The 25,387-nt window shown below is 37.3% G+C and overlaps 4 protein-coding genes across 7 annotated transcripts in view; 2 read left to right on the forward strand and 2 right to left on the reverse strand.

Moving 5' to 3' along the window:
• Positions 1-7,044, forward strand: part of polr3g (polymerase (RNA) III (DNA directed) polypeptide G) — an 83,100-nt gene extending 76,056 nt beyond the window's left edge. The window contains exons 2-8 of one of the 2 annotated variants that reach the window (XM_077231606.1): positions 5,049-5,178; positions 5,360-5,489; positions 5,809-5,877; positions 5,950-6,009; positions 6,090-6,148; positions 6,272-6,400; positions 6,896-7,044. In XM_077231606.1, coding sequence (XP_077087721.1) covers positions 5,068-5,178; positions 5,360-5,489; positions 5,809-5,877; positions 5,950-6,009; positions 6,090-6,148; positions 6,272-6,400; positions 6,896-6,982 — 645 coding nt within the window. In that variant the 5' untranslated portion in view covers positions 5,049-5,067 and the 3' untranslated portion in view covers positions 6,983-7,044. Of the gene's footprint in view, positions 1-4,873; positions 5,179-5,359; positions 5,490-5,808; positions 5,878-5,949; positions 6,010-6,089; positions 6,149-6,271; positions 6,401-6,895 lie in introns of those variants that run through there. The other variant, XM_077231605.1, reaches the window with a different exon arrangement.
• On the reverse strand, positions 86-4,446 carry mblac2 (metallo-beta-lactamase domain containing 2). Its single transcript, XM_077231604.1, has 2 exons — positions 3,836-4,446; positions 86-2,636 (listed from the first exon to the last, which is right to left on the reverse strand). Exons 1-2 carry the CDS (start codon positions 4,275-4,277, stop codon positions 2,251-2,253), a joined length of 828 nt encoding a protein of 275 aa, XP_077087719.1. The 5' UTR covers positions 4,278-4,446; the 3' UTR covers positions 86-2,250.
• A 146-nt stretch (positions 7,045-7,190) lies between the features above and the next one.
• On the reverse strand, positions 7,191-12,197 carry lysmd3 (LysM, putative peptidoglycan-binding, domain containing 3). Of its 2 annotated transcripts, none has more exons than XM_077231603.1 (3): positions 12,087-12,197; positions 10,259-10,531; positions 7,191-8,466 (listed from the first exon to the last, which is right to left on the reverse strand). In XM_077231603.1, exons 2-3 carry the CDS (start codon positions 10,523-10,525, stop codon positions 7,813-7,815), a joined length of 921 nt encoding a protein of 306 aa, XP_077087718.1. In that variant the 5' UTR covers positions 10,526-10,531; positions 12,087-12,197; the 3' UTR covers positions 7,191-7,812. The 2 variants fall into 2 exon arrangements, with proteins under 2 accessions (XP_077087718.1, XP_077087717.1); XM_077231602.1 differs by lacking the exon at positions 12,087-12,197 and adding an exon at positions 11,406-11,574.
• A 4,526-nt stretch (positions 12,198-16,723) lies between these two features.
• Positions 16,724-25,387, forward strand: part of adgrv1 (adhesion G protein-coupled receptor V1) — a 171,912-nt gene continuing 163,248 nt past the window's right edge. For both annotated transcript variants that reach the window (XM_077231608.1, XM_077231609.1), the window contains exon 1: positions 16,724-16,975. The gene's annotated coding sequence lies outside the window, so the exon portion shown is untranslated. The remainder of the gene's footprint in view (positions 16,976-25,387) is intronic.

The following is a 25,387-nucleotide window of genomic DNA, read 5'->3' on the forward strand; positions in this document are numbered from 1 at the left end:
ACGTTGCACAACTATAAATGACTTAAGCATAAATGAAATAATATCAAGCAACACAGAGAAAGAAGAATAACACAAAGACTCTCTCTAACTATACAGAATTGAAAGTGAGTATATTGTTAAACAGGTGCCTGGGTATTACAACAGCTGTTGTCATGGCATTGCGAGGTATTCATTTGTTTACTCTCCAGTCCAAGAGGCACTAAAAATAGTGTTGCATGTATAGCTCTGCTCATTTTGCCTGGATTCAAGGGATTCCTGAGCAGAAACATAGTATGCATATACTGTACAAGCTCACTTGAACTGTAGATTCATAATACATATATACATCACATTCACACAAACACATTCTACTCTCCTTTTTTATGATACTAAGTGAAAATGACATTTCAGTGGTTATGAAAATTACATCAAAATAGTTAAGCAGCATATTATAGTTTGGCAACATAAATGAGTGACTTGATGTGTCATTCTCATAGCTTCCCCAACATCTCATTTCATACACTTAAAAAACATGATATTTTCACATTTGAATACTAAAGTGGAGGGCCTAACATTTGTCAGATTAAACTAAGGCAGTGACTTACTCAGAGGGGAAAAAGGCCTTAGACCACAAACTACTACTGTCTGTCACCCACACTGACTTCTGTGCTTCAATATCACAATTACTAATACAAATAAATCACAATTATTGTGCAAATAGTTTGCAAATAAGCACACGGCAAAGAGAACTACTTATATGGATGCAGTGTTATGGAACTAAACCAAACAAAAATCACAGTTCAGGCATTTTTCAGTCAAGGCTAGTCATTTTTCCTGACTAATATTCTGCTGAAAGATTATGATTTTGTTTGCAAGCAATGCACTTCGATCAAATACACAACACAATCAACTCTGAGCCTATGGAATAATGCTGCGTCCATCCATGCAGTGCTACATCAACATCTCATGCAGAGACTTCCATAGAGAACAAGTCAATAGTATGCTACTAATTCACCGTAACTCCCAATTTAGCAAACAAATTGCTGTCTCTTAAGAGATGATTGACCTAAAACAGATAAGATCACTGGTGATTGGAAGTGTAATGTCAGCTTGGCTATAATGTGCCTTATTGGGATATTGATCTTTAAACATACCATCTGTAGACAAGTCTCAGGATTAAACCAAAAGTTAATGTAATTATTTATTAAAGGTACAGTGTGTAATTGTGTAATCTGCGATGTTAAATTAAGGTTGATAACATTGGTAGTACACCCTGATAGATAGCATTACTGTTTGTCCCAATCGGATCTATCTATGATTTTTCTGAACTCTGAACTGAATCCATGAAGTCTGACCTTTTCTTGCCAGGTGAATGCGTGACTGATTTCACCAATTAAATTGTCTGTGGGGTGAAGCTTGCGTTCAACTTGTTTGGGGTGAGGTGGGAAAGGAGTGGAAACACTGATATATTCTTAGCTTTCATGTGATGTCACACTTATAGGAAAGCACACCTGAAGGGAAAACAAGGCTTTCCTCCATTGCTCACCAGTCATTTTTACCAGGTTTGCACCAAGTACTAATGTAGTAAGACAAAATTCAGTGTATGCTTTATTGATTATGCATACTTTGTACAGGCTAGCACATGAACTCAGAATTTAAATGCAATGCAGTTTCTCAATAAGTGTTTTCCCATAGAAAACCATTTTTAAGAATACGCCAAATCATACAACGCTTTGCGATAATATTCTGGCCTCATCTGCTCGCCTGTATAGTATGCATCATTAACAAGGTGAACACTGAATTTGACCTTTTACCATCACTATTTAAGTACATTAAGGCACTTTAACTAACAGGCCTGTAATGCAGTTCTATGGATGTTTTGCCCTCCAGGTCCACACACCAGTCACATTTCTGAAAACTTTGAATTGGGCAGCTAATAATGCCAAGTATCCACAATGATAACACAGTGTTTTTTTTTTAGTAGTTTTATAGATGTCTTTACATATTAAGCTGGGATATAGAAGAAACTATTTTAATTGTGAAAATTACACACAGCACCTTTAAAAATATGGCAATGTCTACTTCTCTATTTGACGCTTTGATGGATATTCTGCAGCATATTTCCCCTCATTATTTTGAACCATGATCAACGCAAATACTATTATCAAACTGTATATCATTAGCACACTGTATTACTCAGTGTTTTCACTATGTTCTATACTGAGGTCTGCAATGACATATGTTGTTGCATAGTAGTCTGGATCATAACTATTAGCAGGCACTTCTTGAATTGGAGACTCGAAGTGCCAGGCTGGCGATAGACTTCACCACGCAGGTGGAAGCTCTGTGGCAGGTGCCGGCACTAGCCATGTAGTTGGAGGCTAACCGGTGTAGCCGTTTGCTCCCGAAAGTGTTAAAATGGCCAGGCATGACCAGGTCAATCTCATCTTTATCGACCATCTCTACCAGCCTTTCGCAGCTACGGATGTAGTCGCTGATCCTGCTGTAGGGAAGCCAATCAATCATGGAGCCATCATAGACCACGTCTCCACTGAACAGCATCTTGTTCTCCTTGTCATGGAGACAAATGCTTCCTCTGGAATGGCCCGGCATGTGGAGAACAGAAAGTTGCCGGTCCCCAAGGTTGATAACGTCACCTGGGAACACAAGGAGGAGGAAGAAAGGAAGGAAATGTGGAATTTGGGAACTGGATATTGTCACTGCATTGCAGCACTGACACAGCAGAAGCTGTATCGACGGATGCATAAGTTATGAAAAAGAGAGGGATTTGTAACATATGTTATGAATAAGCAAGCTTTAGTTTATTATTACTGAAATATCCTGGTTCAGCCACAATACATTTTAGTTAAAAGGTTTTCATATTACCCTTCCACAAATGTTAGAGCAAATATCTGTGTCTATTGGATATACTAACACTTATACTGTACATATGACATATCTGAATAAGGTAGGCTATGCTTCTTAACATCCAAATACATTTACAACAAGGGTTAAAGGCACATGGTCTGTTTTATAATTCAGGATTCACCTACCCTTTCTGTACTGACTTTATGACTTTTACACTCAATTACTGGATAAATATATTTTTTTGTAATTATGCACTCACAAAGAGCAATTTCTAACTGATTGACTACTTCCAGCTGACTATAATATATACATATATATATATATAAATCACAAGACCTATTAAATAAATAAATAAATACATACAATGCAATACTGACTATATACGTTTTCCATGATTTTCAGAGGCCTGAAAATAACACCTTTTAAAGGTTTTTCCAGGACCATGGGAACCCGGACTCTAGCTTAAAAGTCTACAGTATGTCACCTAAACATCTGAAGATACACTGAGGTGAAAGAATAATTTGTTCACTGAAAAACATACATTCATACGCAATGCAACTCACTGCATACTAGTCCATTCATTGAGAATAATGGGGGAGGAGGTCATATCAATCATGTGTGGTTTACTCAGAGCTTTACTCTGATTCTGCTGGGTTTCCGCCACTATAATGGTGTATCTCCACCAACAGGGAAATTGTAAAGCCACATTAGACAGTGAGCTTGGTTTTCAATAACCACTAACATGTCTCTGGTGAGTCTAACATGATCGGATTTGTTTCGATCTCTCTCTATCTCTTCAAAGATATTAAGCAAGGTCGCCCAGAATGAAGTCATGCAATGCAGTGTATTTTACTACTGTTTTGTAGTAGATTAGGCATGAACCAAAATTAGCTAAATAATGCAGAGAGAGAGAGAGAGAGAGAGAGAGAGAGAGAGAGAGAGAGAGAGAGAGAGAATGGCAATTTGGCAAAACAGTATAATACCCCACCTTCTTGTAATATATGGGTTGGCGTAACAGCCGTCACTCTATACTGTCTTGCTCGCCATCCAGGCGTTGGATCCTCCACGATCTCGCGGTCAGATAACCATGTCACGGTCTCAAAGTTGTCACCGTTAGCCAGAGCATCCACCTCCGCCTTGTGCACGCCCACCTGTTGAAACTGATGGAGCCCGCCCGAATGATCAAAATGCACATGCGTGCCGATGGCTAACAGAGGGTTTTTGCGCTTCGAATCGTCCCCTAGCAGCCCTTTACTATAGATGTATTCAGGCAGACTCCGTAAACCCAGTCCGGTATCTATGACGACGTCCTGATGGGACCCGCGTATGAGCCAGATATTCGCCCTGTTCCCCGATTCATAAAAACGCTCCTGGATCCAAAACACGCCATTTTCCAGTGACTTATGCGCGTACCAGTCGGTCACAGACATCTCAAATACATTCAAGAGGTTATTATTGCATATGAGGATAAATGTGGTTGTTAACCTATAATTTTGGTTTTAAATCTAGCTGCTTCAGCCGCAGGAGAGACGCTGACACCCTGTTCCGCAAGAGCAGCACGTCACCGAGCGTAAAGGTATGACGCGATGGAGAGTCGAAATACTATTGGTCAATACGGAAATAGCCACCACCCAAATAATGCATATTCATAATATAAAGCAAGTGCACTTTAATTGCCTTCAGATACTCATTTATATTCGTCTAAATACTGAACAAGGTAAGCAATTGCCCTCCTGAAATGCGACCGTCCGCACCACTGGTGCAGTTTTGGAAATAGTGCATGCTGTCATAATTTACTCACCCATATGCTGTTTCAACATTGCTGTTTTCTTTCTTGCATAAGGGAAGCACCTGTCCGAACAATTAAGAGGATCCTCATTTATATGCTCCAAAAGCACACAAAAAGTCCCCTACGATAATATTCCAACTTTTCTTCAGTCATATGATAGCTTTTTAAAATAAACAGACTTATTTTTTTTTATATATATATAATCTTCCTCAAACGGCGTTCAATTAAAAATGGAGCGTTTTAGCTTAACGTCATTGACGCCGAACACCATTGGTTCTCATGAGTCACGTGACCTATCGGCGCAATCTATTTAAAACTACAGGGGGAATTATGCCCCCCAAAACAAACAACGACAAAATTATTATTATTTTGTCAATTATGAAATTGTTTCGTACATCCACATTTTTTTTAGGAATATTTGACTGAACAGAATGGCAGGAAGGGGCAGAGGAATAGCAGCATTCACCTTCAACGTTGAGGCTCTGGGCCTCACCAGAGGGTCCATGCCTGAAAGCCAGAGAGGGCCGACTCCACTCTTCCCGGTGAGTTATTCTGAACCTTTTTGTTTTCTTCTTAAATGGATATTGTTTTCCTCTTAACTTTAAAATATGCTTCAGTAAGATTAAAATATTATCCAGAAAGTCTTGCCTTTTGCTTTTTTGTAGTTGTTCACTTTTAGAGACATGCATTACACTACATATGACATTATTGCATCTTTTACAGCAAATTGAGTTTAAACCAGGGCCTTTGAAAGCTGGAGAAGATGAAGACTATATGAGAGCATTGAAACAAGAGATGAGAGGACGAATGAAAGACCTGCCTTTTAACATAAAACCCCACACAGGAAAGGGAGGTGAGTGGTAGCCTTTATTTAATTTTCGTAACATGTAATACCTAATGCTTCCTACTAGGTGTCTTATGATTTCCTAAGATAATCATATTGTAAAAGTAGATGAGCACTTGGGGCAATATCAATATAGGCTATCACTGACCTTAAGATATTAACTATATATGTAACCATGTTTAAGTGAAATACTATAACTGATTAGGAATATTTGAACCTTGAACGTTATAATGTTAATTCAAGTAAAAAATGTTTAGAGGTTAAATGAATTTTATCAATTGTTTTAAAGTGTTTGCCAGTGTGCTCTGCTCACCAGTATAATTCACAGATGTGGAGAGGTACAAGGAAAAATACACAAACGAAATAAAAAAAATTGAAGCTGGCGATTGGACACCAGGTATTGCAAGAATCGCGTACGACTGCAATTTAAATTGGCTGATTTCAGTTCAATGATAGGCTTGATTTGTAGATTGGAACAGTCTTCCGAAGGAGCTGAAGCCACAGAAGAAGATAATTAAGAAGAAAATGGGTAATTTTCAAGAAATGCAAATCCCTCTTTAAACAAACTGTAATTTTTGAATGACCTGTAAACAACTTAAATATGTACAGATAAGAAATTCGCAAAGATCTCAAGTAAGGACAAGAAGGAAATGCTGAGTAAACTGGATGTAAGTTCATGCTATATATATCACAATAAACTGCTGCACTATTCACGTTTTCTATCTTGGTTCGCCGCAAACTATACTGTATATTTGGGTTGAGCTGTTGTTTCACTTGTGCTTGTTTTTCAGGAACTTGAGAAGAAGGGGGATGTCAAATCAGATGAGGAGAATGAGGAGAAGGGAAAGAAGAAAGAGGGTGAGGAAGAGGAGGAGGAAGAAGAAATTGAAGGAGAATATGATGATGAAGAGCTTGAAGAGGTAAACGATCTTACTAATAACAATATTCCAGATTAAATAAATCTTACTCGACAGCATCTGTAGCATGTTGTACATTACCAATAAAATAATTGCATTTTATTTTGTAAAATAAAACAGTTCTAAAAATAAAAAAATCTTTGCAAATTTTTCTTTATTTGTTAATATGTGTGTCCTATGCACCTGCCAGCAACCTTGTTTACCTGTTGTTTACTTTTCATTCTGTGGTAATCAGAAACATTCTAAAAGATGCTGTTGATGGAGCTTATGGCTGTATGCATTTAACCTAAAACATGTCATCAACAGTTAAGTGAGCACGCAAGTACCTGCTTTGATAGATCTTACATGGTTTCAGTTACTGAGCAAATTATTTTGGTGCTACTGTTTTGACAGCACAGAGCATTTTACTACATATTATTCATGTTTGAATAATCAGTAGTGTATGTTCAACTAAATTCCAGAGTAGTAAAAGCACTCAATGATCTGACTTTTTCACAGGAAAACGACTACATAGCAAACTACTTTGAAGACGGTGATGAATACGGGGGAGGAAGTGATGACAACATGGATGAAGCCACTTACTAGCAATAAAAAAAGCTATCACTCATTAAAAAAAAGTCTATCATACAAGATAACTAAAGTGTATTAATACGAAAGCACAAATTTAGTTACACTTAATGTCTTCGAAGAGCAGTTTTTATCGGTATAAAAATTACTTTATTAAAATTACAAAACTGGTATTAAGCCAAATGTTGATCAAATTAAAACGCTAAAAATAATTAGGAGATTTAGATACTAAAATATAATTCCTTTATTTTCAACCTGAATCTACAGTCTACAGGATGAAGGCACGTACTGTTCAAAAGTCAATCACTGAACTCCATGTTTCATAGAAATGTTTACATCTCTGCTACTTGAATGTACTTGAGCACATGCGAGAAAATTTTACAAATCATCCCTGTGCTCTTGCTAGAAGAAAACCAGAAAGCCATTATGGTTCCATTTTAAGTTTTGTTTTTCTTTACAAGCAAGTTTTAAAAATTAAAACCAGCAACTTTATTATCATCAGTTGCAATACTGAATCTGGATTCTACACTTCCTAAAATAAATTAATGTGTTTATTTCCCTGACAACCAGACAGTGGCAGCAAATGTCTTAATGTATCATGTCTGCCGTCAAGGCAAACAACGAGCTTAATAGAGGTACAGAGCTATACACTGGCTCATGAGTGACAGACAAACAACAAAACCAGCATTTAACTGTGCAAAATGCAACAAGGAAATATGCTGACAGGATTGGAATCATTTCTTGATTACTTGATCCTTTCACTTTCAGTTCAACTTTTTTTAAATGTGATTTCGCTTATACCATCCATAAATGCCTCAGATTAATTCACTGGTGATCTAAGTGCTCCTTTACGTTTCCTTTTTGTGCTTCACAAAATGTTGTTGTTCAATAGCAGGCTGTAGGTGAGAGTCTTGGTGAGAGGCACCATTGGCCCGTGGTAACCCAAGTGGCTCAGCGACGGCTGGCTGTGTTGGTCCAGGCCTGATAGAGTCTATGGTAGTGTGGTGGCTTACATCTGCTTTCATCAAAACTTCATAGTACAACAGGTAAAAAACAGGTGTAACAATGCCCACGACCAACATGATGGCCACTGCGGTCCACCATCTCATTCCCCAGTCAGCCCCATAGTACGGGTCTTTCTTATGGGCCGGTCTGCGCTCGGGGTCTCCCAACAGAGGCTGCTCCAGTGAGGACACCACCTCGTTCAGGCTGTTCCTGGAAGGGGCAGATGACTTGACGAGAAGTTGAATGTCCTTGTCCTTCTCCTGCAGGAAGCACTCCACGCTGTCCACAGATGAAGAAGAGGAAGAAGAGTCCAAGAGAGCTCCAGAAATCTGTATTTCTGTGATTCTGCGAGTGCTGCAGGGTGAGCTGCTTTTGTGGGGAGTGGTGGTGTGAGTTTCTGTGAACGAGCTGAACTTTCTCACAGGGATCCTTATGGACCGCAGCGCGAAGAAGTCCTGCTCAGTTAGAAGATTGTTGGCCCGCTTTATGTCTGCAACCTGAGAACAAACAAGAAAGAAAAAAAAATCAGTACAACGTATTTGGGCAGAAGCAGAGGTTTGTTTACAGCAGCAAAGCTGCGTCATGACTTGTGTCGTTAATACAGAATTCAACTTGTGTGATTAGGTGTGACTAAAACACAGATTTTACACTAGCTAGTGTACCAATAACAGACTTATTGATTTCAGAATAATCATTTTCACTTTGGTCTATCTAGTTCTTAATTCACTTAATTACCCTAAAATATACATTCCCACATGGTTATTAAAGTCGCCACGAAACGGAAGTAGCCTCTTTACACCTTTGTTTCCGATTGTGATGTACATTATTTACACGTATAATTGATAATTGTGGAAAAAATGTAAGGTTTGGACATTCACTGGTTGTTGATTAGCTTGTAAAATGTGGAAGTCGCAAAAGTGTAGGAAAATGAAAGTGAAACTTGCAGAGGGAGGGTTTAAGCGAACTAAATAATTAAAGAAGTCAGGCATTCGTAACAAGAGAGAGAAGTGTGTCCTGTTATGACATTTTGATTAAACATTGAGGTAAAAAAAATCTTACAAATGAAACTGATGAATTGTTCACAGTAAGACCTATGACATCAGGGTTCCAGACTGCGACCATTTTTTGAGAATGTGCGAGCTAAAATGTTATGTGGTCGCATTTGGGCGAGTGGACGCTTGAGCAACAGAACGCCGTTGTATCAGCTGCTGCAGTCCGTAATTTATGTTCAAAATGAACGAGTAGGCTACACCATGAATCCATTTTCCAAACCGTGTTTTTGACTTATTCTGAATCACTACGGTACGCCTATAATAAGTGTTTATATTCGGACTATTTTATCCCGGGGTAGTCTGGGCTGCGGAATAGCCCAGTGCCTGCGTGACTCGCCATAGACATTAACGGAGAGAAGTTCCGTCTACAATGTTCTTCCGCAAGACACGTGCAGTTTATTTATTGACGAACGTAGACGTCACGCGCATTGCACACTGATGGTGAAACGCGCCAAATACGAATTCACGAATTAAGGCTTATAAAAATGATAAAAAATGGTCTCATGAAACACAGAGCCCCTTCCTCCTACGTCTTTTCAGCGGTTATATTTTCCTCTGTCGAGCGATTACTCTCATGATCGCTCGACAGAGGAAAAGGAAATTATTATAAAAGGCAAAAGTAAAGAGTGTGAGATTTCTGCTTTTTGTTACAACTATAAACTTTAATAACGAAAAATCTGTATCAGTTTATTATAATACTCTAATCTTTTAAAATGTAATGCATACATTTGAATGTTTAATGATTTTTAAAAGATATAAATATGATAATAGACAGATGGATAGATAGATAGAATAAGATTCAAATGTAAATAGATAGATTGTATATAATTCAAATGTAAAATGCTTAAAATTACAGATTAAAATTACTGTCCAAAATCCATTAAAATCCTGAAATTTGGCAATGATAATTAATATATTACAGGTATTTCTGCTGCAATCCAGAAAGCCTTTGCTAGCCTTGGTCCATTAAAACCACTATTCACTATTCACTATTTGCATGTAGCAAAAAAAAAAAAAGGTGCGACCAAATCATATGCTGGTGCGACCAACTGAGAAAGTTGGTAGCACCAGTGCAACCAGTGGAAAAGTTAGTCTGGAGCCCTGAACATGCAGTTTTATTTCATGCCAACTTTAAAATCAAATAAAACGTATTATATTTCTATGATTTTGATAATGGTGACCTTACTATAAACATACTGAAAGAAAAAAAGGGCACAACAAGGAAACCCTGACTTACAGTACAGAAATATTGCAGAGAAATACTGATCAGCGTATCTCCCTCTTTTATGTCCCTTATCAAGTATACAATATCGTCCTTGCGATCTGTAGATGAGCTGTGCCTGCGATGCCTCTCCCTGCCTCTGGAACGCAGCTCAAAAGTCTCTCCATCCTCCTCCGAATATTCAGTCTCTGAGTTGTTCCCAAAAGCGGACATGTAACCACCTGTGGGTGGCTGCACTGTGGTTGCAAACTGGAAACCATTGTGCTGGTTCCTTCCAGTCATTTTTCACTGTGAAAAGAACAAAAGGGTAATGAATGTTATTGTAGAACAGGCGTGCGTTACATAATGCACTGTATTTGATGCTTCTGAGGTCATTGGATTCCTTTTACTGTGGCAGATTAAAAAACAGATAGTTGGTGTGCGGAAAAATAAGATATGGGTGGATATCTAGAAGACTAACGTTAATGTAATCACACAAAATGTGCTATGCCATGTACAACAGCTAACACTGCTGAGAAGATAAAAGGCACCCTTGGCCGATGTTGACAGAAGCTATTTTAGGATTTTCCTAGTCTTGAAAGTGCATAAATATTAACTGTCTCCTGTGAACTGTATTTCTTACGTGGCCTGGCACACGCAGGTAAATAACTAACTAGCTAACTATCAGCTACACATCTTTTAGCATTTAGACATGACTTCACAAGACAAGACCAATTTTATGCAAGAAACAAACAATAACACATGGCCAAACAGCGTTTATTCACATGAAATAAACGCTAAATGGTTGTTTAACAAATAAAGCCACTTAATAAGGTTTATAGTATACACGTAGTAGATGCTAAGTAAGTTAGCTCAGTTAGCAAATTTTAGCCAATGCTAGGCAAAACACCAACTAACGTTACAATATCGCCGTCAGGAAAATATTCTCTTGGAATACAGAATACTATAGCAGTTCCTGTAAGCATATATCACTAAGTATATAATGTGTAATATCTTGAAATCCTCATTAGTAAATAGGGTCGATAATCTCGTGCTACAGATGCTAACCAAACTTTAACGTTAACTTACATCAACAAACGGTGACTTACTATCTAGCCAGATTTCAGATAATACAACTATAGCGCTAATAAAAGCTTCGGTTTATCATTTTGTTGAGGTTTACCTGAGAAACGAGTATGGTCCGCTAGACTTCAGTGGTTAGGCCATTCTCTAGTTTCCTCTATGTGCCTCATTACTTTTGATGCTGGATTACTGGAGACAGAGACGCCACGTCAACACTGAGGCAGCGTGAGCACGCCACGCACTGACATCATCGACATCTCTCCATGTCCCGATTACATCATCAACAGTTCAGAGGGCTTTGTTATCATCCATCAATCTATTTTCCACGCGTGCAATCGTGTTTTAAAACGAGGAGGCAAAGTTCTCAAATTTTTTTATGTATCAAATGTGAGTGTATGTTACGCTTATTTTTTTGTTTGTTTAAACATTAGCCTACATACAAAATAGAGACCTTATTACAATTCTATTTTGTATTTTACACAATCTAGGCCTTATGCTCTTTTTAATAAAACCAAGTAGCCTATAAATTTCACCACGTGAGTGTTTTTACGCATTTTTACATTTGTTCCAAAATAATAACTAAAGGCAGTAACAATTTACAATAGTCAACTTATTTTCATCGCTTGTAGCTATACGTTGGTCACAGACACGGATGTAGGCCTACCTTTAATTTCTCCAAGCTGGTCACTTAAAAAAAATTCATTATGTTTTCAGGCTATTTCAAGTTAGATTTTAACGTGACATAAAGTGGTGATATCGCTTGGCTGAGTTGTTTACTTACTTTTTAATTAGTCTTCCCATTAAGGACCTCATTGTCTTCATTCAGGCAGATTGGGAGAGTGCGCACGAAAACAAGAGGTTGGATTTATCCAACAAACCAATCATATCCAGCCATAACCAATCGATGGAGGCATTGCCTCCTCTGTGACTTTCCCCTATTCGCCAGTTTCCGCCTCCTCCTTCCCTGAACTTACTAACTTTTTTTGCTTCAGGGACATTCAAGTGTATAAATCACTTGTTTTTCTAAAGTAACACTTTCCAACAGTGACACTAGTAGGTAAAATTACAGCAAGAGTCCTCATCTCTCTTGCCTCCCCTGAGCCCATTGTTTTAACAGATTTTTTTAACAGATTTAAAGATTCATGTCTATGAGTGGCATTTTTAGTAATGTGCTTCAGGTGGAAGTGGGAATACGATGTGTATGTTTCCATAAAGTATGTAGAATTAGTAAAGAATTAATAAAAAGTGTCTAGTTCTGTTTCCACGCCATCTTGTGTGCAATAGGGGGCAACCTGTCTTCCTTTGGTAGCTGTATGTCTGCCTCTGCCTCTCTCGCTATGAAACTGCTATTACTCTGTGAGTGAACTTATGTTGATTATTCTTCATTATTTGTAAGTAAATTAGTCACTTTGTTCACACTTTAAATTAGGGTCCATTCTACTTTAGGCGCCAGAGGTTGTTTCCTAAAACGTTTGACATTTTGACATCTTAATTTCAAAAGGCTATTTCTTAAAAGTGATAAAAGATAGAGACTTTTAGAGAAATATTAAGGATGACCTTAATGAGTTTATGTAGGGATTACATTTTCCCATCTAATTTGCATATGATGACGTCATATGGTGGCAGCCACCTTTGATTATAGAATTTTCAAGAAAAGTCACATGTTTAAATGATAAAATGCAGAACTTCTTTCCACCCAAAATGTCCCTCACCTTCTGTATGCTATATTGCACAATACTGAATGCTCAGGTAAATAGTAAGTAGTGAACAAACTGTGTAAATCATTACTAATAAATGGTAGAAACAAACCATATGCATGTAGCGGTTGGCCTTTTGCTGTAGAAATTTTCCATTTACTACATAGAGTAGGCACTCTGATTCCATCTATGGGGCACATACAGGTATATATATTATTCATATGCTTGTGATAGACTATGCATAATAGCCCCTCTGCCCCGTGTCACACCGCCTCTGCTCCTGCTACGAGCAGCGCGGCCAGATCCGCGCCGAGTGTGCACAGCTCGGACTACTGTCATCGTCATTGCGACTCCCCACCCTGCCTCCATGTTGCCCCCTAACAGTCCTATACTTCGACCTCGTCTAACATACCCAGTGGCATTAGACAAAGTCTCCACCATAATACTGTCGCCGCGATTGCGGAGAGGCACACGGTCAGAAGACAAATCTACGTGGCTAGCACGGTAAAAATCTCCCGCCTCGTTCCCCAAAACACTAACACGCCTGCTAACTTCGCAATGAACACTCCGACCCCGGACCTAGACTGGTTTGGTTCCGATCGGGCGAAAAACCAGGGACTAGTTCGCAAAAGTAAGTTTTGGACAAAATTCGACATAGCTGAAAATTTTTCTTGCCTAAATCGAAATTGGAGATGTACATTTTGTCCACCTTGAGCCAAGGATCACAGTGGTGTAAAAAGCTTGAGGCTAGGACCGCAGCGGTCTAGGAGTTATGAGCAATTTAGTAGCGCCTTTTGGTTGCTGCAGCGACACCTATGGGCCAATCGGGGTCATACTCTGATAGGTTGTCCCCAAATTGAGGCCTACCATCTGGCCGAGTTTCAAGTCTCTAGGCCTTACGGTTTGGGCTGCACGATGCGTTTTAGGGGATTTTTTTTTTAAATCCTTACAATTACAATTGGTTTTCAGCACTAAAGTGCTTGAACACCTAATAATAATCTAATGCAAATACTCGCTGATGTTGACAATATTGCTCTGATAAAATGGCTCACTCGCACACTAGCTCCGCTTTTGTTTACACTGATTCAATGCGCTCTAGCTCAAAGATTTTGTATAAAACCATGACGTTTTTTTGAGTCAGGAATGAAGTATGACATGTCTGCCATCTAGTAGAGGGGAGGTCGAACGAAATTTGTCACCCTATTTGACAATTTTTTTTAAATTAGTTTTATTCAGTGCCGCATCTTGTCGAGTAAACTCGACCGTGGCGCCATAAGGGTTAACTAACTATTATTTACGACTTTTGCCTCATTTACTCCTAATTACTGCTTATTGATAGTAAGGTAGGCCTAGTTGTTAAATTTAAGAAAATTTACAGAAAGCTTTATTTAATAGCCTATTGCTTGTCAACTGTCACATTTTTGATCAGACTCACTGAAATATACCAGCCTCTTGTTGAAGTTATTTTTTACTTCAAATTTGAATGGTTACATAACAAATTGATGTCATTACTGAACAATCGTCTTATTATTGCAATCAATTATATACTATATGTGTTGGGACATCTGACCAGAAAACCAACAGGGACTTTAATGGCATTGCATTCTAAATCCATAGACATTAATATGGACTTGGTCCCCCCTTTGCAGCTATGACATCTTCCACTCTTCTGGGAAGGCATTCCACAAGATTTTGACATGTTTCTGTTGGAATACACCAAACTCATGTTTTTATGGACTTTGCTTTGTTCACTGGGAAAGTGATGCTGGTTGCTGGAATAGAAAAAGGCCTTCCTCAAACTGTTCCCACAAAGTAGGAAGCATAGTATTTGTCCAAAATGTGGATGCATTAAGATTTCCCTTCACTGGAATTAAGGGGCCTAGCCCAACTCCTGAAAAACAGCCCCATGGCATTATCCCTCCTCCACCAATCTTTACAGTTGGCACAATGCAGTTAGACAGGTAACGTTCTCCTGGCATCCGCCAAACTTAGACTCTCCCAACAGACTGCCAGACAGAGAAGCGTGATTCATCTCTCCACCGAACACGTTTCCACTGCTAGAGTCCAGTGCATCCGATGCATGCATTGTACTTGCTGATGTGAGGCTTGCATGCAGCTACTCAGCCATGGAAACCCATTCCATAAGCTCCCGCCACACAATTTTTATGATGATATTGCTGCCAGTGGAAGTTTTGAACTCATCAGCTATGGAATCAGCAGAACATTGGTGACACAGCTCTGTGGCTGAGTTGCTGTTGTTCCTAAACACTTCCACTTTCCAATAATACCACTTACAGTTGACCATGGAATATCTAGCAGGGATGACATTTCACAAACTGACTTATTGCAAAAGTGGCATCCAATTACAGTACTATGCTTGAATTCACTTCATTCATTTTTTTAGAACAAGAGATGAATTTTAAAAAGTAAATACAACACAAAATCAGCAGCACCAATAAACTTTAATGAACAGGAGTGAAGGGTACACAGAACTGTAAATTGTACCTAGAGTTGTGTTATAAAAAAAGAACCTGCACTATTATTACTCCTTCATTTATGAACATTCTTCAGATATATGCCAGTTTTGTTGATTTTATTTGGCAATTTGTATAAAAATGCTCTCTGTTGCAGTCACACACGTGTGTGCGTGTGCGTGCGTGTGTGTGTGTGCGTGTGTGTGTGTGTGTGTGTGTGTGTGTGTGTGTGTGTGTGTGTGTGTGTGTGTGTGTGTGTGTGTGTGTGTGTGTGTGTGATAGATTGATAGAAAGTTCGTTCCAACTTGTGTTTATGCTCTAGGACCAGACCTTGATTTAAATGTAGAAATTTTCAGATTTATACTGGATTTATTTCATTTTTTTTTTGACAAACAATATGAAAAAAAAAGTATTTTTTTTCATTTTCCCATTCATTTTCAATGTGGGGTCAATCTGACCCCAAACACCTTAAACAGTTTTTTTTTTTTTACACATCTTTAGAACAACCAAATCAAGCCCAGATGTTTTTGTGCGTGTTTAGATAGATTATTTAGGAAAAGTCACAGAGTCTCCTGCCCTAGATGAAGGTAACACTTTTTAAAAATGAAGGAAAAGTCCAGTGGGGTCAGCTGGACACCAAGGCTGATGTTTTACAAATTATTAATTTGATGAAAAAATACAGTAAACCGTAGTAATATTGTGAAGTAGCCATTATTACTATTTTAAATCATTTTTTTACTTTTTCTTTTTTTTTGTATTTAATTTTTTTAATATAAAGTAGGCTAGTATCCCTGTGATGGCAAAGCTGATTTCCTTAGAAGCCTTTACTCCAGTCTTCAATGGTCCTTCAGAAATCATTCTATGAGGCTGGTTTAAGAGTTCAGTCAGTCTTAAAATACTCCAGCCTTTAGTAAATCAAGCCTGGTTTATTAAAGTGGCACGCAAAAGCCATTTTTAATCGTGGGTGTTTCACATTTTAATCGTTTTTTTTGGGGGGGGGGGGGGGGGGGGGGGGGGGGGGGGATCAGTGTAGCGGTGCGCCACAGGTTGATTTTAGAAACGTAATTTGCCATCCTCCACAAATAGCCTCTCTCCCTGAGGAAGACAGATCGCTGGGTGGAGCTGTTGCCTCGATCTCTCGAGCAAGGAGGTTAATGAGATTAGCACATCCCTGCTCAGACAAGACAAGGTTCTACCCATGTCCACTAGTTCAGACGGGACAAGCGCTTAAACGGACTGCATGGCAACGCATGTCGAGATTCAAGCGCATCCACACTCACCTCGCATGGACTGGAGAATCAAACCAGCGTCCTGCTTGAAAAGCCACTCTTACCCAAACTGATTGAGCTGTTCAATACCAACTTCTGTACAGGAACAGTGGAAGCGCCGTGCGATTGTCACGATGTATTTATCATCCCATTGACGGACACAGCGCTGACCGGTTCAATTTACCCCGGACCTTTTGTCATTTGCCTTGGAGTGTTACAACAAAGTGTTAGGTAAGTAACTTATATATCACACTGCATGTCCGTCACTTTGTTTTGTGCAACAATGTAGAGAAATTGCCCGGTAAATGCGAGACAAGCGCTTCAAAGCTGTAGCCTATACGGTTAGTTACAGGAAGATGCGCTATTTGATTTGTAAGTTTGCTGTTTTTTCTTCCCTTTTTAAACTGATCCTTTAATAAATTCCATATTAGTATGCCTACGGCAGAAACGTTAAATATCAAGAGATTAAACACTTCAAAGAGTTTAAACACTTTAATATGTTAGTTTTGCTTATGTCACATTTTGCTGAAGGGACTGCTCTTTAAACTCAAGCGTAGGCTATGCAATCACTTTAATCGCATCCATGGGCAATTTTGACAGTTTTTGGGTAGTTTTGTTCTTCCTCTCGTAATAATAAACACATCAGACATAATCGTTATAAACATAGAACGTTAAATCAATTCATCGTTGGTGGATGAGAGGCCATTCTCCTGCGCTTCCATGGTTACTGTTAGGGTCTTCAGCGCGCTTTGTGTCTCTTTCCTCCCGCTCCCATTGAGATAAAACAACAGTCGGCGGGGCTCCTCCCCACACAGGGGCTTTGAGATGGGACGCGCTCGCGAAGCCCCCTGTAATCCCAAACTCAAATGGTGATCTCACTCATTTTTACGCACATCAGTTTATGTGATCTAAGCAAGTGGCCCTTCTCATGACACCTGCAGTGTTGGTTGATTACTTCTGAAATGTTATCTGGTACTGATTTCCCATGAAATGACTGACATTGTTATCAGTAACATTATCTTTTAGATGACACTTTTTGGTAATCTAATCTGGTTATGTCTGGATTATTTATTCACATGCAGGTTGAGTTTATACTGTTTTCGAAAATAACTAACTAAACAAATAACAACACAAATGAAATGGCCTAATTAATATCAATTGGTAACAAGAAGCTGTATTCTGATTATGCATATGTAACTCCAATTAATATTACTTGTAAACAGTGCTGGGTAGTCACTGATACATGTAATCTGGAAAATCATACTTGTAATCAGACTATAATACATTTTAAAATACTCATAGACTACAGTTACTTTTTGATTGATTCACATTATTATATTCACACAATGGTAGTAAATCATTCATTGTTTAGGCTATTGATTCTCAATTATTATTTTTTTTTCATTTTTCAAATGGTCCTTTCTAAAAAAAATTAAAAAAGAAGCATAATTTCTTATTCAGAAAATTGAGAGAACACATTACAAAGAATTTGACCACTGGATTTAACAGAAATCATTTTACTTTTCAGGAGCGTTTTCTTAACATTGCAACATTGCGTATCATTAACTTCTGATTAACACTTTCATCATTATTTTTATTAGTAGGCTAAGTAATTTAAACCATGTATTGTCTTTTTTGTAAAAAAAAAAACCCACATTTTTAGTATATTTCTTCTTATTACTAAACTATTTATTTACATTTTTATAATTTATTTAATTATTAGCTTTTCATTAAACTCACAAACCCCAGTTTATGAAACCCTGACATAATATTTAATGCACTTCATGTTGTTGATAACAAAGAATGGAATATATTTTCTTTTTCTTTGTATTTGTTATATCAGTATGGTAGAATATTAGCCTATTCAATGTGATAAACGAGCTTGATAAAAGTAATCTAAAAGTAATCAAAAAGTAGTCCGATTGTATTACCTAAAATGTGTAATGGATTACTTTTCTAACTACAATTTTTGTCATGTATTTTGGAATCGCTAAAACACTACAATTTGTAAGTAATTTACCCAGCTCTGCTTGTAAATTACAAAATGGCATGCAGTTTCTTACCAGTCATGCAACATTAGGCCTATACGTATCGTAAACTGGACACATTCGACATGGTTTTATCCAGTCCTTCTACTGTTTTAGTGAATCAACTGGCATCTTTGGTAGTCTGTTTTATACTGTTTCGTGTTTAATTCATTAGGGGCACCCTTTATCTACTGAATAGATGCTCTGTGACTCAATGGATTGAATGATCTTCTTGCACCCCCCTTATACAGCTTCAGTTGAGCATCATTCAGTGCATGTGATTCACGGCTGGGTGTTACATTTGCAGTTGTCGCCTCTGTTTTTGTACCTCCCCTTATATAGGGCCTTACATGTTGAGAAAACAGAGAGGATGTAACATAAACACTAAATCCATCGAGATGTGCGAAGCACTGCTCACAGACGGAGCGCACTGTGATTGATGTCACAGGGAAACAGACCACACAGGGTCCAGCGTGGAGAGACAGGTGGAATTAAGTCAAAAGAAAAAACACACACAAGCCTATCTTCACATGCTTCATGGGGAATTGCTTGAACGGTTAGAATTCTATGTTGCGCCAGAGAATTTTTTTTTTTAGTTTTAGTGTTTTTTTCTTTCTTAAATAGACTTGTCTTAATTATTTTCCCAATGGCTCTTTCCTACTGCACCTACATGTTATTGGGGACTTTGAACTTACTGTACCAACTGCCAAATTATATATATATATATATATATATATATATATATATATATATATATATATATATATATATATATATATATATATATATATATATATATATAATTTGGCAGTTGGTACAGTAAGTTCAAAGTCCCCAATAACATGGATTGATTCAGGTATTACCAGGATCCTCTGTCACCATAAATTTATATTATATTATATTATATTATATTATATTATATTATATTATATTATATTATATTATATTATATTATATTTAATTTTATTTAATTTTATTATTATATTATATTATATTATATTATATTATATTATATTATATTATATTATATTATATTATATATTCCTAAAATTACAGTTAAAAACATCAAGACAAATTAGTTGTCAAATGCACAGAGAACAAAGAAGATACACTGAAAAAAATAATACTAAACCTGAAAGGAAATAAGTAAATATACCATATCACCATAGCCAAAGTATTGCTAGAGCCTAGTGCAATTTACTTAAAAAAAAAACAATTTTTTTTTTAGATATGTATATATATATGGACAGTTGTGTAACATATTTGCAGGCTGTTATGCTATATGTGTATAAATGCATTGCTTTTCAGCAGTTAAATTGTTGATTCAGAGATCAGACTTGCAGTGAAATCATGTCGTGTTTATATGGAGCTGAGACAAAACATGAACATGCTGGAATACGTGTTGGATATTTAATATTCTTGACAAAGTATATGCTAAAAATTATGGTAGATGAATGTGAAGCAGTTAATATACAAAATAGTTTTCTTAAGCTTGAGTAAAACTGTAATAGGACACAGAGTGAAGTGCTGATTTAAGAGTTAAATTAATTCTTATTGAAGTAAAACTTTCTCTTATGAAAGGTTTGTTGTTGTTGTTGTTGTTGTTGTTTTCTTTTAAGTGAAAGCCTTGGTAACTCATTAAAGTATTTCTCTATTGTGATAACAGGTTGAAGGTTGAAAGCATCAGCAATTTGTGTGTAATATTTTTTTTATTTTTATAAATATATTAATTTAAATGGATAAATCAATATGCTCTTAAAACTGACTAGTTTTAACACCGGTCCTGTTCATTTAGTGTCAGTTTAAAAGTCTATTTGGTCACAGGTCAGTGCGTCCCGGATGTATCAATAAATGAACGTCTCAAGAAGTATTAGTTACTAAAGAAACCAACCCTGGCCAAAATAGTAGCATTCTTTCAAGTTTACATCACTTTTAATCAGTTTTATAATTTCACACCTTCTTAGCAAAATTAGCAGGGTTCCCACCAGCCTGGGGCCTCTGCTAAAACAAAATCTCCACGCGTGTCACCGAGCATGTGGAGAAACTCAATTCACTTCTGTAAATGCCAAACAAAGACCCCAGACCCAAAGCAGTAAAAAACACAGTGGGAGTATGTCACTGGTTTTCGACGAGTGGGTTGGTAGTGTATGCGCAGACAGGGCTAAATTCAGATTGAATTTTGATAAATGTGGACTGCTTGACTCGTAACAATCCGTCACTGTCATTCCGTTAAAAGCTTTAATATAAAGAATCATAGCCTAATGATGTTCTCAGTCAGAACCATTCATCTCCATTCATGTTTGTCTTTTGTTTTGTGGCTCTTATTTAAACCCCACCTAACCACGCATTTTGTTCAGTATTATGTATAATTTGGTCAACAATAGCTCTTTGTTTGTTTATTTCTTATTTCTTTTCTTCATTAAAAAGTAGCCTGTATGGTTATGTTAATATTTAATTTGATATCAGGTTATGTTAAGATTATTTTAATTGTGTTGATTATTTCAAATAAATAGACAATTTGTTTTTTATTATTATTACGAATTCTTTCTTGTGGCATTTTACAACAAGGTTTAAATTATGTTTTTAAACAAATTATTACGCTGAAATAGTTTATATCACTTATATATAATATAAGTGCTAATTTGCATAATCTGACCATCAGAAGCTCTTTGTTGTCGTTTGTAAAAATGTTGTTGTGTTTTACATTTCTTAGCATTAGCTACCAAAATGTCATATCACTTGACTTTTTGATACATTCATTTTGTCCAATTCTTTCTTTTTTATTTGTGATCATAACTTGAATTGCTTTAGTGCTAAATTTTCCGTTTGTAAGGTGAAGCATATAGGATTATGTCATTTTGCAGTCATGAATTATTGAGTTTATGTTACCTTACATGATTCAGGTCATGTTATATAAAGAGATCAGACATTGACCTTTTTCAGTATGTTAATTTGTGTGCATCTTCAGCAGTGAGCTGACATATTGCACACAGTATTTTAGTATCTGTTTATTCTGGAGCTGAAAATGGCAGGATATTCTGAAGCAATGGTCAAATCCAGCAGCAATCTTGAGGTCTCTATATTTGTCATGGTCTGCCACAATTGTGCCATTGAGTTTACTCCAGAGTTTGTCTTTGGTCAACATTCCATTCACTTCTTTTTGACCTTTTCGGAATATAATGTGCAATTGTACTGGTCTACATATGGCTTATTCTCTCTCTTTTTTCCCCTTTGTGCGATATATTTTTTAAATTTTCTTAAAATAGAATTCTCTTTAAATTTTATTTTATTTGATTTCACTTTGGTATAGGTAAACTTGTTCTGAAATGTGACCCTGGATGACAAAACCAATCTTCATGGAACATGATCTTTACTTAATATCCTAATGATTTTTGGAATAAAAGAAAAATTGATAATTTTGACCCATACAAAGTATTGTTGGCTATTCCCACAAATATACCCGTGCAACTTAAGACTGGTTTTGTGATCCAGGGTCACAAATTTTCTTTCTCCAAAATATATTTTCCATGTTGCATCACAAATATAATTCCTATTTGTAATCAACAGCATACAAAAAACATAATACGCTCTGTAACTCTTGCATGCATTATCTCTACTGCATGTGGTTCTATAGAACAAGTTTAAGCATCAAAAGGGAAGCTTTATCCTTTTTTTCTGTGGGCTATTGAACTTGAACTGTGACCTTCACTGTCGGTCCTTAAAACCATTTCATAGTGTGGAGTCACGCTGTGCCCTCTAATGCATGAACACTGTGTTCTCGTTCATCGCTCGCTCCTTTTTCAATGTGATTTATTCAACACGGATACATGTGGCATTGATCCATACCACAAGCTATTCTGTAGAACCTTTCCAAGTTTTTGGGCTTGATGAATGATCTCTAGATGATTTCAGTCCAATTGTCCACACAGCAGATAGTGTTACATTTGTTACATAAATGGCTAAAATAAACAGAAATTATCTGACACATCCAAGGTTTAATTTTGATTGATTTGTGGTGGTCATATGAGACCCTTCGGAGGGTTGAGACCGTTCCAAAAAGTCGGATGGTGTAATCAGTCACAATTGAGCTTTAAAAAGTTGCCCCTGCCTTCACTCTTTCACTTTTCAAATGAAAAATATGTGCTTCTCTCTACATAAATGTGTCGTGATGTGTGTTTATGAAAAAGGTGTATGTCTAATGGTTGGTCTAAAGATAAATGATCAGAAGTGGCATTTCATAAATGTTAAAAAGTTGGTGTGTATGTAAATCTGTAAGGAATTGTTATGTTAAAGGTATAGTTCACTTAAAAAAATACAAATTCTGTCATCATTTACTCGCCCTCAAGTTGTTTCAAACCTGTACGAATTTCTTTCTTCTGCTGAACACAAAGGAAGATATTCTACAGAATGTCAGTAACCAGACAGTTGATGGACCCCATTGATTTCCATTGTAGAAAAAAATAATACTATGGAAGTCATGGGGTCCATCAACTGTTTGGGTACCGACATTCTTTAAAATTTCTTTCTTTGTGTTCAGCAGAAGAAAGAAATTCATACAGGTTTGAAACGACTTGTGGGTGAGTAAATTATGAGAAAAAATTTAAGTGTATTCCTTTAAGTTGAGCCAATGAGAATTCTTTTAAGAATTCTTAGCAGAAATTCTTTTTTCCTGACTAAACAACTTTAGTAACTAATACTTCTTTAGACGTTCATTTATTGATACATTGATACATCCGGGACGCACTGACCTGTGGTCGGGTCAATAAGGACCCTCCTCCTGGCTGTTTATCTCCTTAGTGTTTATCCTAATACCCAGGGGGCAGCAAATAGAGCCCTGTCTCTCTTCCTTGAGCTTTCCCTCTTAAGTTGCTATTGCCTGGTGAAAGAGCTTGCCTGACACAATGCAGGCTGGTCAGAGATCATTTTTAGTTGCGACGCCTACTCATCCATACCCAGACGATTTCACTGAATCCATCATGCATAAATGTAGGGCGTTTGTACATAAAGCGGTTCGTTGATTCACAAGAGTGAAAGCAGTTTGAGCGCTGGACGTCTGTTATCGTCTCTGGGCCCTGAGGCGAGATGTCCTGCTGACCTTCACTCCCCCGTCTGTGTCTTCCCCCATGCCCCCCTACAGACCCTCGCCTGCTTTCTCTCTCCCATTGCTTGCAAGTATTTACCCCATTGTGGTTCGTCATGGTGAAGGAATTTCTGAAGTGGAGGAATTGAGCAAACTGGGATTGTGTCTGTTTCCCACCTCCCACCTGTTGATCAGAATCTATACTAGTGTGTTCAGAGGAGTTTTACCTCCTCTTTATTTAATTGAACTGGTAGGTTTTTTTTTAGTTTATTTCAGTTTATTTAGTATATATTTTAGTAGTATCGTTAGCCATCAAAATGCTAAACAAATTTATCTGCACAGTCTATATATTGCTATCTAAAGGCATTTTCATGTTTACCGTAGGCAGGGTTATAAAGTTTTCAAGTTTTATAATGTACCATGTATCTAAAACTAAAATTAATGTGTGTTGTATTTAATAAACAAAAACAGAAAAAAACAGTCATACAGTTTATTTTTATTTTTTAAATTTCATTGGTTGCACTTTATTTTACAGTACGTGCACTTACGTGTACTTACATAAGATGTTGAAAAGTATAGTAATTTCTATAATAAGTACATTGAAGCGGGAACAGGAGTGTAAAATAAAATGCTACACTTTCGGTTTATGAAAATATAGTTTTATAGAATTTTATATACATATAGAAAATGTAGTTTTTGTTTTAGCTTTTGTTAACAGTAAAAGAAGGAAAGCATATAGATATTGCAGTACTACAGAATGGCAAAAGTAGTAATTGTTTTCAAAAAGGTTTCCCACGCACATCTTCTTTTGCCATTTATAATAAAATAAAAACACATAGCCCCGCCCCAAACCTACACGATTGGTTGAGCTAGTGTTGCTGTGCTGGATTGGTTGGGATGCTCAAGCAAAGTTGCTTTGCACTTTTTTGAGGGGGAAATTAACATAGAAATGTCTTATTTAAAGTTGACATTGAATTTAAAATAGGAAAACAGGTGGAAAATGCGAAAAGACACTATACAAAAATGTGAGAACCCAAACTTTACTGCCGACTCTGTGGGTCTGCAGCAACTGATTCAGAGTCAGTGAGGGAGCTACTCTTGATCGGGGATTTGCTCTGTCCTCAATCCAGCCATCTGTCCTGTGGCTGCCAAACTCAGCAGATTGAAGAGGCCGGGACAGAAATTTCCCACATCTCTCGTTCGTTAAATGAGGTATGGGAGGGAAAACCGAGGGATAAAGAGAACTATCTGTCTGAATGGGGGCTTGATTCGGTCTACTGGAAGGCTGAAGTACCCGCGTTTTAAAAAAGAGTGGGAAAAGAAGAAAAACTAGAGAAAACAATGTTGCAAAAAAAAAAAAAGAGTACAACACTGAGCCTCCTAATATCTTCAGTGTGTGTGTGTGTGTGCGCGTCTGTCTGTGAATCGTGAGTGCCCTGCCTTTCTCAAGCGCACACACCCCGATTCAGTGTGCGAGGATGAAAAGAAAGGCAATTAGCATTTCAGCCAAGGTCTGACTGGCTACATGCGATGAAG

Source organism: Siphateles boraxobius, unplaced genomic scaffold (assembly GCF_051911475.1).
Source record: "Siphateles boraxobius isolate OS27281-9 unplaced genomic scaffold, OSU_SipBor_1 16, whole genome shotgun sequence".
In the NCBI taxonomy this organism is placed as follows: domain Eukaryota; kingdom Metazoa; phylum Chordata; class Actinopteri; order Cypriniformes; family Leuciscidae; genus Siphateles; species Siphateles boraxobius.

What these genes read in the sequence shown, in the direction of transcription:
- mblac2 (XM_077231604.1), bottom strand. Translation starts at nt 4,277, where the DNA reads ATGTCTGTGACCGACTGGTACGCGCATAAGTCACTGGAAAATGGCGTG. An exon ending in AACCCATATATTACAAGAAG is followed by an intron (nt 2,637 to 3,835) that starts GTGGGGTATTAT and finishes TTGTGTTCCCAG; the next exon opens with GTGACGTTATCAACCTTGGG.
- lysmd3 (XM_077231603.1), bottom strand. Translation starts at nt 10,525, where the DNA reads ATGACTGGAAGGAACCAGCACAATGGTTTCCAGTTTGCAACCACAGTG. An exon ending in CTCTGCAATATTTCTGTACT is followed by an intron (nt 8,467 to 10,258) that starts GTAAGTCAGGGT and finishes GTTTGTTCTCAG; the next exon opens with GTTGCAGACATAAAGCGGGC.